The 18,956-nt window shown below is 40.4% G+C and overlaps 1 protein-coding gene across 20 annotated transcripts in view; it reads left to right on the top strand.

Annotated features, from left to right (window-relative positions):
* CASK (calcium/calmodulin dependent serine protein kinase) overlaps nt 1-18,956 on the top strand; it is a 382,103-nt gene that overhangs the window by 292,903 nt on the left and 70,244 nt on the right. For 14 of the 20 annotated variants that reach the window (XM_060234164.1, XM_060234158.1, XM_060234166.1 and 11 more), the window contains 2 exons: nt 35-120; nt 6,941-7,009. In XM_060234164.1, coding sequence (XP_060090147.1) covers nt 35-120; nt 6,941-7,009 — 155 coding nt within the window. Of the gene's footprint in view, nt 1-34; nt 121-6,940; nt 7,010-9,531; nt 9,556-18,956 lie in introns of all 20 variants that reach the window. The other 6 variants (XM_060234148.1, XM_060234153.1, XM_060234150.1 and 3 more) reach the window with 1 other exon arrangement.

Genomic DNA, 18,956 nt, shown 5'->3' with positions numbered 1-18,956 from the left:
TACAGAATGACATCTTGTTTTGCTACTTTTGTAGGTACTCTTCATGTGGGTGATGAAATTCGTGAAATAAATGGAATCAGTGTAGCAAATCAAACAGTAGAGCAGCTACAAAAAATGCTTGTAAGTACTCAAATGACCTTTCATGTGAAAATGAAAGTTCATTCTTTTCAGTTAACACCAGATGATAGTCTCATATGAGCTGGGCATTCCTAACACCAACCAACAGTACAAAAGGTCTATGCCTCGGGTGATTTTTGCTTCTCTTGAATTCCTTCCTCAGACTTCAAAATACATAATGGTCTCCTCTCCTTCTAGTTGTTGCCTAAACAAAGTGGAAAAGAATAAGCTGTTGTTTCTAGCGCTACTTTTTATATATATATATATGTATATAGAACTATGTTTCCTTGTCTTTTCCCACAAGGGGTCTCCTGCAACACTAAAAAAAAAATGTAACTAGGGTAGGGTTGCAAGTATTCTTAGAAAATTTATGACTGACTGACTGACTGACTGACTGAATAACCAATTGGAAGTATACAGTGTTATAAGCATCTTGGAAGTTTGTCTTTGTATCGTTTAAAGAATTTTGACTTGAATTGGGCTGGAAAAATCATCAGTGAAATGTGGTCTGAAATATTACCAGTGTGCCCATTGCTGGAAGCTGGAACCAGGTTGTTGGAATAAAATTGTACTCTTTGGGACTTAAAAGAATTCTTGGTCTGGAACATAGAATTGCACATTTGGGAAAACCCCTGTGGATATTTTTTAAAATGAACTGTTTTGGTACTGGATCAGGGATGAAACAAAGTCCCTAAAAGACTCTTATTAAAAATGCTAGGTCCATAAAGTCCCTAAAATGGGTATATGACATTTTAAAAAGTAATTCATGTACATTTTTTTGATTTTCAGTATAATTTTTAGGCAAGTTGCAGCAATTCAGGCCTAATGTCTTTAAAAATTGGTAAGTTTCAGCATTTCGTCCCAGGTACAATGTTAAATTGCCTCTTCAGGGCACTTTCCCCTTGTTAAGTTTTTATTTTTGTGCCCTAGAATCTTTCTTCTTTGGTTGGCATTTCTTCCATTTCTGTAAAATCAATAAAAATTAGCCATATCCCATCCAGGGTCAAATTAAAAAAAACCTTAATTGTTTTCATTTAATATGACTAAAACAATCAGTAAAAGTTGAATTAAAGTAAAAATACAAGCTAAAAATTGAATTTTCCAGAAGTAGAGAGGGAAAAGGTGCTCAACGTGGCAAAAACAGAACACATGGTGAGGGAAGGGAGTTGCAGCCTAGGATCAGCAGAGGGGTAATACATAAATACTTAGTTGAAATGAAATGAAGTCCTTGGGGCCAGATGAACTGCATCCAAGGGTACTAAAAGAACTTGCAGATGTAATTTCTGAGCCATTATTTTTGAGAATTTTTGGAGAACGGGAAATGCTAGAAGACTGGAGGCGGGCAGATGTTGTCACCATCTTCAGGAAGGGGGGAAAGGGGTAATCTAGGTAACTGCTGACCCATCAGCTTGGTTTCTATACTAGTGGTGTGCATTCAGTTCAGTCGAACCGAATGCACCCTCAAAAAACAGCTAATTCAGCTGTATTAAAGCAGTATAGAGCTGAATCAGATTCTCTGATCTGATTTGGGAGCCATATACTACAGCCACGAATTGCCGCCGAAATTGGGCAGCCGTTTGGCCTCTTTATACCCTATGGGCTATTGAAGTCAATGGCAAAATAGGGTATAATGAAGTGCATCTAGGGGGCAGGGGGTTTGGGGTAGAGCCCCCAAATTTGCAGGGCAGCCACAAGGGCCTCTCCCCTATATAACCCCCAAGTTTCAAAAAGATTGGACCAGGGGTTCCCATTCTAGGGGCACCCAAAAAGGCTCATTTCTCCCAATGGGGGGGGGGAAGCAATCAGTCAGTTTTCCCACTGTAATAACAGTGGGAAAGCTGATTCTGGGGAGCAGAAGGTTTGAGGGAGAGCCCCCAGATTTGCATAGCAGCTGCAGGAGCCTCTCCTCCACAGGCAACGCCATGTCCCCGTGCAGAACCAGTGCCACCATACTACTGCCATTGGCACAAACAGTACATTAGATCAAACTAGAGAATCTTTCTCATTCAAAAATTGGGGTAGAGGCTCTTCAAGGACTGCATTGAATGCACTATTACTATGCATGGCCTTCCTTGCATGTCAGACATCTGCCCACTGAACCACAGCCCCACAGAAGAAATATCTGTGTGGAATCCCTCAACACTCCACTTATTTGTCACTGAAGCTGGGATTTCTTTATCCTTTAACTGTTATTGCCATTGATTTCAATGACCCATAGGATATTTGGAAATACCTGGATATCTCCCGAATCAGAGTCAGCTCCCAAATCTGCGATTAGGAGATATACGGCCTCCCGAATAGTTTAGCCACAAATACCCCTGAATCTGAATTTTTCTGAATTTTTTTCTTTTGCACACCCTTAGTCTATACCTGGAAAAGTTTTAGAACAAATTATCAAACAGTCTGTCCTTGAGCATTTAGAAAAGATGGCTATGATTACTAAGAGCTAGCATGGGTTTCTCGAAGAACAAGTCATGTCAGACTAACCTTATCTCCTTTTTTGAGAAAGTTACTATCTTGCTGGATCAGGGGAATGCTGTAGACATGGTTTATCTTGATTTCAATAAGGCTTTTGATAAGGTTCCACATAATATTTTTGTTGACAAATTGGAAAAATGTGGCTTGGATCCTGTTACCGTTAGGTGGATCTGTAACTGGTTGTTAGATTACACCCAAAGAGTGCTTGTTAATGGTTCCTTATCCTCTTGGAGAGGAGTGACAAGTGGAGTGCCTCAAGGATCTGTCCAGGGACCCATTTTGTTTACTGTCTTTATAAATGATTTGGGTGAAGGAATAGAGGGAATGCTTATTAAATTTGCAGATACTAAATTGGGAGAGTCAGGGCTTTTTTCTGCTGGAGCCCACAGGAGCAGAGCTCCACCTGGGCTGGCCAGGGCTTCGGCTGGCCTGACCTGCCATGCAGCAACCATATGTTCTTAGGCCAGGCAGTATGGCCTAAAATGCAAATGAACTCCTGCTGGGCTTTTTCTACCAAAAAATTTAAAAAGGCACTGGGAAGGGGTAATAAGTACAGTAGAAGACACAGTAGAAGACAAGAATAAGTACAGTAGAAGACAGAGTCAGGATACAGGATGATCTTGACAGGCTGGAAAACTGGGCTAAAACAAATAAAATGAATTTTTATTGGGATTAATGCAAAGTTCTACATGATCCAATGCATCATTATAGGATGGTGGAGACTTCTCTTGACATTAGTATGTGTGAAAAAGATCTAGTGGTCTTGGGGGAATCATATACTGAACATGAGTCAGCAGTGTAATGCAGATGCTATAATAGGCCAGTGCAATTTGGGGCTGTATCAACAGAAGTATAGTGTCCAGATCAAACAAAATGATGGTATTACTTTGCTCTGCTCTGGTCAGGCCTCACCAACAGTATTGTGTTCAGTTTTGGGCATCACAATTTAAGAAGGATATAGACAAGCTGGAATGTGTCTAGAGAATGGCAACAAAGATGGTGAGGGATCTGTAGACCAAGTTCTATGAGGAAAGGCTGAAGGAGCTAGTTATGTTTAGCCTAGAGAGGAGATATTATAAGCATCTTCAAGTAATTGAAGGGCTGTCATATAGAGGATGGTGTGGAGTTGTTTTCTGTTGCCCCAGAAGGTGGGTCCAGAACCAACAAATTGGAATTAAATCAAGAGTTTTTGGCTAAATATTAGGAAGGCTTGTCTTGTGTGTGTGTGTGTGTGTGTGTGTGTGTGTGTGTGTGTGTGTGTGTGTGTGTGAAACAGGCTTCCTTAGGAGGTGGTGAGCTCTCCTCCTTTGGAGGTTTTTAAACAGAAGTCAGATGGCCATCAGATGACAATGCTATTCTGTGAATTTAGGCAGATCATGGGAAAGAGAGCAGGAAGGGTTGCATCAGTGCTTAGTTCTTGTGGCCCTTTCTTATATACCCAGGGAAATGCTGATGGCCACTTTGGGGTCTGGCAGCAATTTTTCTCCAGGCTAGTTTGGCAGGGGATCCTGGAGGGGGGTTTTTTGCCATCTTCTAGGCATAGGGCAGGGGTCACTGTGGGTATGGGGGGGAGGCATTTATAAATTTCTTTAATTGTGCAAGTGGTTGGACCAGATGGCCATGGAGTCCTTTTCAGCTCTAGGATTAAGGGGTTTTTTGTTTGACCATAACTGGTAGGGTGTTTTTTTTAAAAAAAACATTCTTTTGAATGTTGCTTTTCTCGTTCCCATAGGATGAAGAAAGAGTATTGAAAGTAAAGGGATTTTGGTCCCTTTTTTTGACCTGAAAGTACCCTAAAGTCCCTAAAATAGTCCTGATCATGGAGTATGAGCCCTGTATCCGACTCTCTATTCTGGTCTGACCTGGTATACATCTCTTTGTAAAGCTCTTTGTTTAGAAGTATTTCCATTACAATTTGTTATATTTGACATTTGGTTGTAAAATAAATCATATATACTTTGGAATTTGTATTGCGGCTACTTATACACAAAGGCTTTGGCTCCTCCAGTTCCAATCCCCAGTTGGGGGCAGAGGATCCCCTGGTTTGAAGGCCCACTCTCCACTTCAGTGTTAGCAGAAAGGGAGTGGGATGTCCGCTGGTACTCTGTTATACCCTATGGAGACCAGTCCCCATAGGGTGTAATAGAGAATTGATCTGTGGGTATCTGGGGCTTGGGGGGCTGTTTTTTGAGATAGATGCACCAAATTTTCAACATAGCATCTGATGCCTCTTCTCAAACCCCTCCCCCCAAGTTTCAAAAAGATTGGACCAGAGAGTCCAATTCTATTAGCCCCAAAAGAAGGTGCCCCTATCCTCCATTATTTCCAGTGGAGGGAAGACATTTAAAAGGAGTGAGGTCCCTTTAAATATGGTGGCCAGAACTCCCTTTGAGTTCAGTTGTGCTTGTCACAACCTTCTCCTGACTCCATCCGCAAAGTCCCCAGATATTTCCTGAGTCAGATCAGCCAGTCATGTGGTAGGGGCTAGACAAAAAGCCTGGGGAACAACAATAAGGAGCAGAAATACAGCAAAATTTTTCTCGATCTTGAAACAGTGGAAATTCTAGGGCAATATCACTTGATTAAGGAGGAGGGGCAAAATCACTTGATTCTTCCTTCTTGCTACAATTCCCATCCCAGGTTGCATGGCTTTTTATCCATGAAGGCCCCCAGCAGTGCCTTTTCATAAGTGCTGTTAGGGAAAGGGGAAGGTGGGGAAAGATCCTCTTCTGGCACTCATAGGTTCATATGTTACATGCACTATTTCTTTTACATTCAGGATTAGTCTGTCATAATGACAAATGTTTATTCTTGCATTATAGCATCCTATAATGTTTGCATTTTTTCTGTGCCCTGAAAAATGTGCTCTCTGAACATGAATGATGATTCAAATACTTACTCTTGATTGCACAAAGAACAGACTAGGTTTGCTAGAGTTAAAGACCAGTGTATCAGTGGTCCTTGGTGACAAAACCTATTACTTCATGAAATACAAAGAAGAAATGCTTTACCTACCAGTGTTATTTGTTCCCTTTCATAGGCATTGACTAAACATAATCTTGTTGTATAGACTGAGATAATAACATAAAGCATAGGAAGGAAGCTATTTCCAAAGTGTTCTGTTAAGTAGTTTTCATTTGTAAAATTTGGTTATCTTTGTTCAGAAAATAACCCTGTTCTTAGAATCTGACTTCATCGCTTGTTTTGAAAGGAGCTATGTACAGTATACATCCAGTTATGACAAGAAAACACTCAGTAGACCTTAGCTTTCACCTAAAATTTTTACAGCATTATAAGTTAAAAGTTTTGAAATGTTACTTTTTTTAGTATGTTACCTCATTAGCCTTGGTATAATGGTTAAGTGGTTCACTAGCTTGGTGTAGTGGTTAAGTGCATGGACTCTTATCCGGGAGAACTGGGTTTGATTTCCCACTTCTCCACATGCACCTGCTGATGTGACCTTGAGTGAACCACAAGTTCTTTCAGAGCTGTTCTGCTCAAGAGCAGTTCTTGGGATAGCTCTCTCAGCTCCACCTACCTCACGGGATGTCTGTTGTGGGGATGGGGATGGGGATGGGAAGGGAAAGGAGATTGTAAGGCACTCTGAGACTCCTTCAGGTAGTGAAGGGTGGGATATAAATCCAACCAGTTTGGTGTAGTGGTTAAGTGTGCGGACTCTTATCTGGGAGAACCGGGTTTGATTCCCCACTCCTCCACTTGCACCTGCTAGCATGGCCTTGGGTCAGCCATAGCTCTGGCAGAGGTTGTCCTTGAAAGCGCAGCTGCTGTGAGAGCCCTCTCCAGCCCCACCCACCTCACAGGGTGTCTGTTGTGGGGGGGGGAAGGTAAAGGAGATTGTGAGCCGCTCTGAGACTCTTCGGAGTGGAGGGCGGGATATAAATCCAATATCTTCTTCTTCTTCTTCTTACTGTATTTGTAGCATTATTCTATTAAAACTGCTTATATACATATCTAAATCTCGACATTTAAGATTTATACAGTACCAAGAAATGGGCAAACGTAATAATCATATGAACAACAAGAAAGTAAGTCGAAAATATGGAGATTGGAGCAGTTTACTGATCCAAGATGTCTTCAGTGTGCAGATTTCTGAAGCTCTTTCAGGATTATTAATTTCACATTTGGCTTTATTTCAGCAGAATAATACAAATGTGTTTATTTCTAAAAGCTGTAACATGCTTATCACAGACATTTCTTATCTATTTCTATTTGAGTGCATCAGACCTGCTGCAGCTGATGGATTTCTGATTTTTGTTAGATAGTAGGTGGCTCTTCGTAGTGTTTCTTTTAAAAAAAAACAACCAGAATGCTTTGTTTTTTCCAGAGAGAAATGCGAGGTAGTATCACCTTCAAGATTGTGCCAAGTTATCGCACTCAGTCTTCTTCGTGTGAGGTAATAAATTTAATGAATTATTCTCCTTTCTCTCAGTCTCGTAACTAACTGCCTGCTGATGGCTGAATGTTATTGCTTTCTGGGAAATTGTTTCTGCCTGTGCTGTTAGAGCACGCACACCAATTTTACAACAAAGATAACGGAACAGAGTAGATTCTACCCACCTACTGTATGGTCCAGCTTTCATATTCATTGCATCAGCTCATTAAATACCCCTAATAGCCTGTAATGGGGGAAAGGGTCTTTCAGGGTGTCTAATGGAAAGCAAACAATTAAGACACTGGATGGTAAAAACGTGTTTAAATATATTCTTAGCTGCTGATGAATAGGACTTTGTGAATAGAAGGTTATGAAGGGGAACAGCGGAACTCAAGGGATCTTATCATTTCTCAGAATTAAAATCTTGGGACTACAACTGCAAAATATTGAGATAAAGGAAATTAGAATTCAAAAAGGAGACAAACATTAGAGTCCTTTTAAATGTGAAAAATAAAGGCAAATGTGGATATGAATACTGGCATGTAAGAAGCAACATCATCAAATCAGGGCTCCTATGAGTTGCATGTAATGAAACAGTGGAAAATTAAGAGGAGTTCTTCTAGTAAATTATGAGAAAGGGTCCCAAAGTTAGTTTGACCTTTCTCAGTAGACAAATCAATAGTTGTAATATAGAAAAACAATATCTTTTGACAAGAAGATATTCACGTGAAAAGGTGTAAGTTACATAGCTAAATATAAAGGGAATAACTAAAAGTGTATTTAAATTATTGAAATGTGTATGTTATTTGTTTAGACAGCAAACAGCAAAAGAATGAGGTGCCTGGAAATGAATATATATAGCACAGATATCAAAAAGGGAGAAGGATGTAGTAATAATGACTCCAGTGCCTAGGGACCAGTAAAATCCAACTTTAAGGTGGCAATCTATTTGTCCAGTGTAAATAGGACAGTATCAATAAAGTAGTTGATCTTATGGAATGAGGTTAGTAGGGTAATATGTGGTATCCAGCAATGGGTTGGATCCAGCCTGCTTTTTCATTCATTCTTCCCCAACCCTCTTCCCAGTTACAGCACGCATAATGTCTGTATATGCAAGACCCATGATACTAACCACAAACTTTTTTGGTATCCAAAGAGGGACCCTTCCTTTTCCTATTAGCAGAAAAGCTGGTTGAATCCAGTCCCTTAGATCAGATCGCATCATGTGACATTTCTGCCAATTCTGCCTCCCCCTTTACAAACCCCTGAAGGATCTTCATGTTGTTCCTGAGTGTCCAACAACTCCCTAGAGCAGGATTTTGGGCAGCACAACAAACTCTGTAGCAAGAAGGGGGTACATAAAATCTAACCCCTTATGCTTATGAGCCACTTCGGTGAGAAGGGCGGGATATAAGTCTAAATATAAATAAATAAATATTTTGAGTAAATTTATAACATTTTTCCTGGTGAAAATGTTTCATTTGTGCATAAGAGGAATGTAACTGGCACTAACATTGTTTAGTTGAAATGCCATGTAAGGAGGATAGAAAGTAACAAAAGGAGAAGAGAGAATTCAGTCATGAGGAGTACACTAAGAGGAGCTGTGTCTTGTTTGACAAATAAGTAATTGCTCCTTCCCTGATAGACAATTGTTAAAACAAAGTTACTTTCTGTAAAATGTTAACATTTATATTCTGATCCAGAATTTCAGGAAAGCTTCAGGTGTACTTAAGTGGAGTATTCTAGAGTGTGAGGTTAGGCTAGTAATACTGTACAGCAATTTTTGCATCAGAAAAATGTTCAATTAATAAGACATTTAATTACATTTCATATTATATACATGGGTTATTTAGGGCTAATGTTCATTTTGTTGTGGCTGTGGTGAGCGGAGAGTTGAAGAGGGATAGTTTGACATTTTTAATTTTGATAAGATTGGATAGAGAGAAGTATTAGAGTACAGATGAACAGTGGAGAAATAAAGATCTAGTTAAATACTGAAGAGAACGATGTGTGAGAAATAGAAGATTATGAAATCAATACAAAGTAGGTACGACTTTTTTTCAAAACATATATACAAAGAGAGGGCGTATGCAGGAGAGTAATCAAGCTTTTTTTTTAAAGTAGGAGTGTAATCAAGTTGGTTTTCTTAATTGAAAGTGAATAACTTTAAACTGAAGGGAAAATATGTAAAATATCAGGAATATCCTAATTTTACAGCAGCCAGATGAACAAAATACCTACAAGAGAATGGAAATCTTTAAATGAGCTAAATTTATAGAGATTACTTAGATAGAATTGTGTTGCGCACAACTGAATTACCTCTTTATGGTTTGGTAAAGTATAACGTTGCAGTACTTTAGTGTAAAATTATTTAAATTATTTTTCTAGAAGGATAAAGAAGTTTTTTTCTGTCACCTATGCAGAATGTTTACAGTTGCTTGCTTTCAGTTGTTTATTTAAAAATTATGTGCTTGTATAAAATATGCTTTAATAGATTTGTTATGATTAAATTCATTTTAAGGAAGGATGTTTTTCCTACTTAGCAAACAAACTGGGACAAATACTATGTAAGTGACGTCATACTTTAAAATACTGCATGCTCAAATGTATCAATTGTTCCTGTGTGGATTCTGGTAACATATATTAATGGCAATTTAAATGGCAGTTTCATAATTTTAAAATGGAAACTGAATGTTTTAATATTTGCCATGAGATCATTTAAGACATTAGGAAATAATCCTGCAAATGACAGTTCTATGTCACTAGTACAACATCCAGTATCTTTGTAATAAATAGGGAGAGGCCATCTTTGCTATGTGGAGTAGCCATGCTCCTTTTCACCCCTTTAAAAGCATGACTCCTGTGCAAGAGTTACACAACTGGACAACATATAGGATCTGTGGAGCCTTTTTTTCCCAATGGGAAGGGGATGCTAGATTGCCATCAGTAAAAGCATTGTGAACCATATTCAATAGGTGCTTATGACACATTCTCAATCTTCACAACAGTCATAATAGCAATGCTCATGTTATCTAAGGGAGGAAATAGTATATTTTCCAGATACAGAATGCTGCTGAGCTTCCCAAAAAAATGCAGCATCCTATAAAAAAATATTGTGCACAAAGTAGAAAACAAATGCACATTTGTAGTGTTTAGAAAAAAAACCACAATTGATCACCTAGAAAGGATTGTGAGGAGGGCATTAAAGCAAATTCTTTTTGAGATGTGTTTAATTTGTGCAGAATTTTTTTGTATCCTTAGCTGTAGGACATATTTTAAGAGTAGATGAAAATAATTATAGTATTCTTCACTGGAATAAAAAAGCTGCAATGATATAAAGTGCATGGTGTTGATAACTACTGCTAATAAAGGTTAAGATCTAAAAAAAAAAAGTTCTCACCTTGAAATGCTTTTTGAAAGCTAGCATGGGTACAACATTGGGGAAATGATAAACACATTTGAACAGACACCAAAGAGAGAAAACAGTGTTCTGTATGTAGAATTCTCAAGACAAATTATCACAATTTTACTATGGAGAGTTCTTCTACATTAATATTTTATCTTAATTGAGTTCCAGTTTCATTTTCCCTCTCATATTGTTTACTTCCATACGAACTCAAGGGGCAAAATCAGCTGTTGTTAATTTTAAAATAAGTAAAAGCTAAGGACTCTAGGCTTGATGTTGTTGGAAAGTTTAACCTTTTCCATAAGTCTACCAATTACTGCACATTTTAAAGCAGAAAAATGAAGTGTCTAAACAGTAGACCACCAGTAAGTTTCAGAAACCAAAAAAATGCATTATTTTATCATATCAGTTTCAAGGTTTATTTTATTTATTTGATTTGATTTGATTTATATCCCGCCCTACCCCACCGAAGCGGGCTCAGGGCGGCTTACAGCACAGAGATTCTAACAATAAAATTCAAATTTTAAATACAATAACAATTTACATAATTAAGAAATTAAAACATTAAAAACATTTAAAAAATCAGTATATCAATCCAGCAATATGCTATCTATAAACTTCCTTCAGTATTTTAGTAGTTTTGGTGCCGGTCAGTTATAGGCCAACCGGAAGAGGACTGTCTTACAGGCCCTGCAGAATTGTCCAATATCCTGCAGGGCCCTGACCTCCTCCGGTAACTGGTTCCACCAGCAAGGAGCTGTTATTGAGAAGGCCCTGTCCCTGGTTGACTTCAACCGGGCCTCCTTTGGCCCGGGGATTACGAGCAGATTTTGGGAGCCAGATCACAGTACTCTCTGGGGAACATATGGGAAGAGACGGTCCCTAAGGTAGGCAGGTCCTAGACCATATAGGGCTTTAAAGGTAATAACCAGCACCTTGTACCAGACTCGCTATATTATTGGCAGCCAGTGCAGTCCCCGAAGGCCCGGCTGAATGTGCTCCCGTCTAGGGAGCCCTAATAGCAGCCGAGCGGCGGCGTTCTGCACTAGCTGCAACTTTCGGGTTCGGCACAGGGGCAGCCCCATGTAGAGGGCATTACAGTAATCCAACCTTGAGGTGACCGTTGCATGGATCACTGTTGCTAGATCATCCCACTCCGGGAAGGGAGCCAACTGCCTCGCCTGCCTAAGATGAAAAAATGCGGACTTAGCAGTGGCTGCTACCTGGGCCTCCATAGTTAAGGCAGGCTCAAGTAGTACCCCCAAGCTCTTGACCCTGTGCGCCATTGTCAGTGGCACACCGTCAAGGGCTGGAAGGGGAATTCCCCCCCCCACCGGACCACGGCGACCCAAGCAAAGGACCTCTGTCTTCGCTGGATTTAGTTTCAGCCTACTCAGCCTGAGCCATCTAGCCACGGCTTGTAATGCCCGGTCCAGGTTTTCTGGGACACAGTCGGGCCGGCCGTCCATGAGTAGATAGAGCTGGGTGTCATCAGCGTACTGGTGGCAACCCAGCCCATGCCTCCGGGCAATCTGGGCAAGGGGGCGCATGTAAATATTAAATAACATTGGGGAAAGAACTGCCCCCTGAGGCACCCCACAATCCAGCGCGTGCCTCTGGGACAGCTCACCCCCAATTGCCACCCTTTGTCCCAGACCATCAAGGAACGAGGAGAGCCACTGTAAGGCCAACCCCTGAATCCCCACGTCGGCGGATATGAAGAGCTTGGATGCCCAAGGGAAGTGGATTACTTGGAGTATCAGGTTACCATGCCATAACAGAAACAGCATTTAAAAGTACCTGTGGGTCAAACAACATGAGACCAGGTTTTGATACTCTCACTGTTTTTTAAATAATCAAAAGCAGCCAGGGCAGAGGGGAGAGAAGAAATTCAGATCAGGACTGCAGCAGTGGGTAGGAACTGAACTTTTCTTCTGTGCAATTTTGCTGTGAAAATTGGGCTCCCTCCCTAAAACTGATATTACCTTGGGGGTGGGGTACACAGGTACCACAGAGGTATCTGTATATATTTTTTCCCTATAGGTCAAAGAAGGGGTGTGTGATATTTCTCAGGAAAGCAGCAAAGGAGAAAAAGGTGAAATATTCCCTCCTCCAACACTACAGCCCCAAACCAAACATGACACCCCAAAAAAGTTCCCAGAGAAATTCAGTCACAGCTCTATATCCCCTTTGGTTCAGCAACTTGCTATATGGAAATTTGTTCCACATGCCTGCCCAACCCAAATTGTTAAATCTTTGTTTAAATTCTATCCCAAATAGAGCTGCCTTGGTATCATGTAGAGCTAAACAAAAAGAATGATACATACAAATAATGGAGTAATTAAGAAATATTCTGGTTTATATCCAAAATATTTTGTTGGTACCAAGAGACTTCAGGCATATGAAGCAAAGTCTTTCCCTCAGGAAGGTATTTAGTATTATTCTGTCAAAATCATGTCCTTTTTTTTGTAATGCCCCCAGTTGAGCATATATTTTCTCTGTATCAGTACTTGCTCTTCACTTTTATTTGGATTTACATCAGGATTGTGTAATCTTTGAGATAGATTAAAATTTCGGTTTTTCTCATTGTAAACTTAATGTATAAGACATGCAGAGGCTGGCTGATAAAGCAATATATTACATCGCATTGATCAATGCAGTTGACAGTCTTGGGATTCTGTCAGCACCAAAAAGGACATACCTGTCATATTTCATTTTTACAAGACAGTTTCTTGAGATTGGTCTTCTGAGAACAGGAGACTACATTTTGGGGTAATGAAGTAGAAACAGTGATTCTCTGAATGAGATAATGTGTATAAGAACAAAACAGTAAGCAAACTACCTTGATGTGAAAACTTTTACATAATAGAAATGCCATATGTATATATAAAATTTGCAAGAGTCAGTGTATTTAGAATAGGAATATGCATGAACCTCCAAAAGCAGTTCATTTTGGGGTTTGGGGCAACCCACAAACTGACCAAAAACAGCCCCACCTGAACTGGTCTGGTGAGTTCAGTTCCCCCTTTCTCCCAGCCATAGTGAACCTCTGCCAGAAGAGAAGGGGTTGGGAATGTCCTGGAAGACACTTCCCTTCCACTTTTCTCCTGGTCAAGGCTTGCCAGGGAAAAGGGGGGACCACCCAGAAAGTGCTAGCCATTTTACCCATTGGTTTTGCTTCCCCCCGTTTCAAAGGAGAGAGCGGAATTAAAGGGTTTATTGACTCACAGCCATTTAAACCGAATAGCTTGGCGGGTCTACCAGTCAGCTGTCAAGTTTAAATGGATGGCCCTGAGCAGCTGAACCAACCACAAATTCAGTAAATGCTTGGAGAAGGCACCTTCCCTGAACATTTGGCCTGAACAAACTCCGAACCAGCCCAAGTTCGGGCCGAATTTCAGTTTATGAGCCAGTTAGTGCCCATTCCTAATTTGGAATTCAACACAGGATAGATGCTTTCATCTTCCATTAGTTTCTGCAGATTTGAAGTTTGATATGTTCAAGACCTCATTTAAAGGGATGCATGTTAATCTTTCCTTTTTAAATAAAATAAGGAATACAAAAAAGTTTAGCAGCGGGCTAAAAGAGTATAAAGGTATTTTTAACAAAAGTGTACTAGGAAATCATTAAAAATCTATTTTATGGAGAATAGTTTTAAATTTTTCAAAAAGTAACAATGATAATAAGCTTTTGTTTAAGTCAAAAATGTGGAAAGAAGAAATGGAGCTCCTTACTACATTATATAGCATGCTAGTAAATGCAGTTTCCATTCTGCAAGTATAAATATATTCCTAGCTACAAGTGTAGATCTCCTCTACACTGATATGAAAATGGTTCATTTGTTTGTTTGTTTGAAGTCTCTACCACGCTTATAAAGAATACTTCACATTTTACATTTTGTTAAAGTGGCCCTGTCTTCTCTAATAAGGTTTGTTCTTTGTATGGGTACAACATTTCAGCTTTTTAGTTACCAGTGAGGGAAGTCCATGTGTTGTAAGAGTAAAGTATGTGTGTATCTCCAATATGATATGATTTATTCGCAAATAAAATCACTATTAAAAAGTATGTATATGACAGAGTACAGTAATTAACAGGAAATATGCTGGTATGCCAGACTTTAAAATCCAGTAGTAGTAGATGTAATATCTCCTTGTAATATTGTAGATATAATACTGGTTATTTCCTTCCAGGAAAAAGGTGTTTTGAGGTTCAAACCAACACAAATGTTTAGAAGTCTCAGTGTAGATTACAAATATAGCTGTTTCACTGCTGCTCCAGGGATGTTACCAAGGCCAGTTGAATCTTTAGACTAAATTCAGACCTAGAACAATATGCTTAGAAGGATCACGATGCAAGAATCTTGGTGAAGCTAACTCGGTTGTGTCTGGTCAGTGCCTTGGTATTCACCTTATGTTCCATGCTGGAAGAAAGATTTGGGATATAAATGTAGTACATTAGTGTTGTAATATTAAAAATGGAGAGTTGTTCACCTGTTGAACAATTTAGGCTTGACTTAATTTCACATTTTTGTGTAACCTTTGCATACTAAACTTTGTACAGGGGTTAGGAATTAATTTCTACGTTTTCAAAAGGCTATTTACCTCACTCTACCTAGGGAGTATGACTGCCCTCTATTTAATCATCTCTGTTTCTTTTTAGAGTCCGGATTAATATGCTGTTTTGTCTTGCTCATTGCACAATATATAAAACTTCCTGTTTTATATATAAACCTTAGTCATATTGCATACCATGGGGACATTTGTTCTGTAGCATTCTTTTGGTGTTGTAAAGATTGTAAGCTTGAAAACTAACAAAATTCTTCTTGCATTACAGTGTGCATTCAATTGACAGTTTCTTTTCTCAAAATTCTACATTATTAATTCTGTACCTAAGCCACAGCGTTATACTGAGAATACTTTAAAGCACAGGTGCATTCTACTTACTCTAGCCACCCTTTTACAAATTTTGCTTTATATCACTTGCTGGATGACCTTGGGCTGGTCACGCTCTTTCAGCCTAAAGTACCTTACAGGGTTGTTGTGAGAATAGAATGGAAAAGAGGAAAATAATGTATGTTGCTTTGGGTCACCATTGGAGAGAAAGGCGGGGTATGAATGAATTAAATAAATATTGTGATTTTACTCACTAACTTTGTTCAAGGAGTAACACAACAATCCATAGATTTATCAGTATGTCAGATAGCTAAACAAGGGCAAATCAATTAAAGCTTAAATATCAGCTTCATTTGGAGATATCTTTCATTGAGATTATTGATCACAAAACAGCCTCAGATTAAAAACCAACAAACACTTTGAAGTAGGCTGAGCAATCTGTAAATTGTCAAAACAGTATGCATATGTTTGTTGTTTCCTCAGTTTTTTACACAAATTGCTTGTTCCCATCCCTTATAAGGAACTAACAGCAAATTCCAGCTGGTACAAAACTACTCCTTTCATTTCTCCAGAGAACTGTTCGGATCAAGTCAAATAACTATGGACTGTAGTAAAGGGGAAAAAACTGAAAAGTGAGCCAGTAGTAATCCTCCAGGATCATCACATTTTAATTCTGAATAGGAGATATCTTGCTCTAAGCGCTCTCTTCATAATGTTTAACTTTCTGCCTTAAAACTAATGTGTAAAAAAACTTAAAAAAATGTAGTAACATACATATTTAGTGGATCCCCAGTGTCAGTTTTTTAAAAAGAAAAATTACTTTGGAAGGGTGCAGTTTTGAGAAAAGAGGTGGCAGAAGGGGATGATATTGTATTCCTGCCTACCACTTCTCTGCTGCAAAACCAAAATATGAGTAAGCATACATAAGGATCTCTATAGAAGAGAAAACGAGTGAACCAGTGATTTCAAGCAGATCAACAATGAAGAAAGCCTTATATTCCCCTTCACCCACTCCTTTTTTTTTAATTCAACACTCATCTCTCCAATAAAGCAGTTTTTATTTTAAAAAAATCAGGGTTCTGCTATATGTATTTGTATACAGTGCGTAGTTAACCCCTAAAAGATTTTGTTAATTTTCAAGCCAAAGATTTTATCTATCTTACTACTCTTCAGTGCTGTATATCTGAGGATAGCTCAGGGTTGCCAAACCTAGGGAAGAATCATACAGTAGCCAATAGGGGTGTTCAAAAAAGTCATTTTTTCAAGGTTTGGGTATATTAAAACCCAGAAAATACTGATATTTTCCAATAGTCCTAAATCCCAATATTGGTATAGCATCTGGGAATTTTTCAGGAAACCTGAAATTTTTCGGTTCAGTATACCCTATGGGGACCGTTTCTCTCCATATATACCCTGTAGAGCCTTGTGCTCACTTGATCAACACCTCCTGGTGGTCCTCGCCCCAGCCTGGTGGAATAAGCTCTCAATTGAGATCAGGGCCCTGCTGGACCTGTTGCAGTTCTGCAGGGCCTGTAAGAGAGAGCTGTTCTGCTGGGCTTTTAGTTGAGGCAGCGGGTGCCCAAATTCTTCCAACTCTTGGCCTCCCCTACCAGTAGCCTGGACCTATGGTCCACAGCCAACTGGCATTAGCACATTCAGAATGTGTCCATCACAGCATTGCCACCAGGGCATTCTGTGTTGATTCTTGTTACTTTTATGAATTTTAAATGTTCTGATTTTAAATTGATATGCAATTGCTTTTATTGTCACAATTTTGTAACCTTGTAACCCGCCTTAAGCCTGCTTGGGGAGGATGGGATATAAATAGAATAAAATAAAGGAGAATTCATCACTTGCAGAGTCATGCCACCGCTACAACAGGGCTTGGAGGAGAGGGCGTTTTAAGAGACTAAAGTCTCTTTAAATGCCTGCTGCCTTCTCTATGCACGGTGGTGGGGGTGCAACTCAGCAAGTGAACTCAGAAGGCATATGTCTTCTGAGTTCACTAGTAGGGATGGACACTAACTGGGAAAATGGTGATTCGTATAGGTTCATGGTTCATGGGGGTTCACAAACAAACCTTTCCACTTAGCCAGTTCATTAGGTTTGTAATGCAGTAGAATGGCCTGCCTGTAGACTAGAGATGCCAAACTTCCAGCAAGTCTCCAGTTGATTCTCCTCTACCTGCCCTCCAAGTTTGGTGAGGATTAGGTTTAGGGGGCAAGCTACAACCCTACAAAGCAGGTGACGCCAGGAAAGTGCTCTCTTAGGGGTGTGTCGAATGGATCCTCTGCAAGCTAGAGACATCAGACTTGCAGAGGACCTTTCCAGGATGCCCCTCTACCTGCCCTCCAAGGTTGGTGAGGATTGGCTGTGTGGGGACAAGTAACTGCCCCTCAAGCAGGGCCCCCAGGAAAATGCTCCCTGAGGAGATAACAGCAACAGATTCAGGATTCAGGACTGTGTCAAATTGACCCCCTGCAAGCTAGAGGCATCAAATTCACAGAGGACCACCCTGGGCTGCCCCTCTTCCTATTCCCTAAGTTTGGTGACAATTGGCTGTGTGGTGCTAAGTAGCGGTCCCCCAAAGCAGGTGCCCTGAGGAGATTGCTCTTTGGGTAAATCATAGCTGACCCTTCTCCTCTGGCCCAGGAGATGGCCACCTGCCTGCCTTCCCCAGTGACTGGGGTTGGGGGGGTGGCCCCCCACACTCTTCCTTATACCTGAGATGTAGTCACCCAGTTGTGGAAGTGGATTCTGGGGATGGCCAACCATTCACCTTTGGCCCAGGAGGTGGTCATCCACCCGCCTTGCCGTGATGACTGGAGTTTGGGGGTGGCCTGCCACACACAACCCAAAGCAGTCACCCAGTTGTGAAAATGGATTCTGGGAGTGGCCAACCCTTTTCCTGGAAGGTGGTCACTAGGGATATGCAAAAAAAATAAATTCGGAATTACACAGATTCGGAAGTATATGGGGAAAAAAATTCAGAATCCCGAATACTGCTGAATACCGCACTCGGAATAACCGCCTATTTGGTAGATGCGCGGCTATTTCCGAATATACGGCCCCATTATTCCCTATGGGCCATTGAAATCAATGGCAAATAGGGTATATTTGAAGCCGCCTGGAGGGGAGGGGGTTTGAGGGAAAGCCCCCAAATTTGCAGGGGACTCTCCCCTACAAACCCCCAAGTCCCAAAAAGATTTGGCCAGGGGATCCCATTCCAAAGGGTGATTAACATGTGGAATTCACTGCCACAGGAGGTGGTGGCGGCCACAAGTATAGCCACCTTCAAGAAGGGTTTAGATAAAAATATGGAGCACAGGTCCATCAGTGGCTATTAGCCACAGTGTATGTGTGTATATAAAATTTTTTGCCACTGTGTGACACAGAGTGTTGGACTTGGTGGGCCGTTGGCCTGATCCAATATGGCTTCTCTTATGTTCTTATGTTCTCTTAGGGACACCCAAAGAGGGTGCCCCTATTCCACCATTATACCCTATGGGCCATTGAAAGCAATGGCAACGTAGGGCATAATTAGAGACTATTGGGGGGCAGGGGGGTTGAGAGAGAGCCCCAAAAACTGAGGGAACCCACAGGGGACTCTCCCCTACAAACCCCCCAAGTCCCCAAAAAATTGGACCAGGGGGTCCAATTCCTGGGGCAC

This window comes from Heteronotia binoei, chromosome 3, assembly GCF_032191835.1.
Source record: "Heteronotia binoei isolate CCM8104 ecotype False Entrance Well chromosome 3, APGP_CSIRO_Hbin_v1, whole genome shotgun sequence".
NCBI classification, from domain to species: Eukaryota; Metazoa; Chordata; class Lepidosauria; order Squamata; family Gekkonidae; genus Heteronotia; species Heteronotia binoei.
This window is presented reverse-complemented; position numbering and strand designations above follow the sequence as displayed.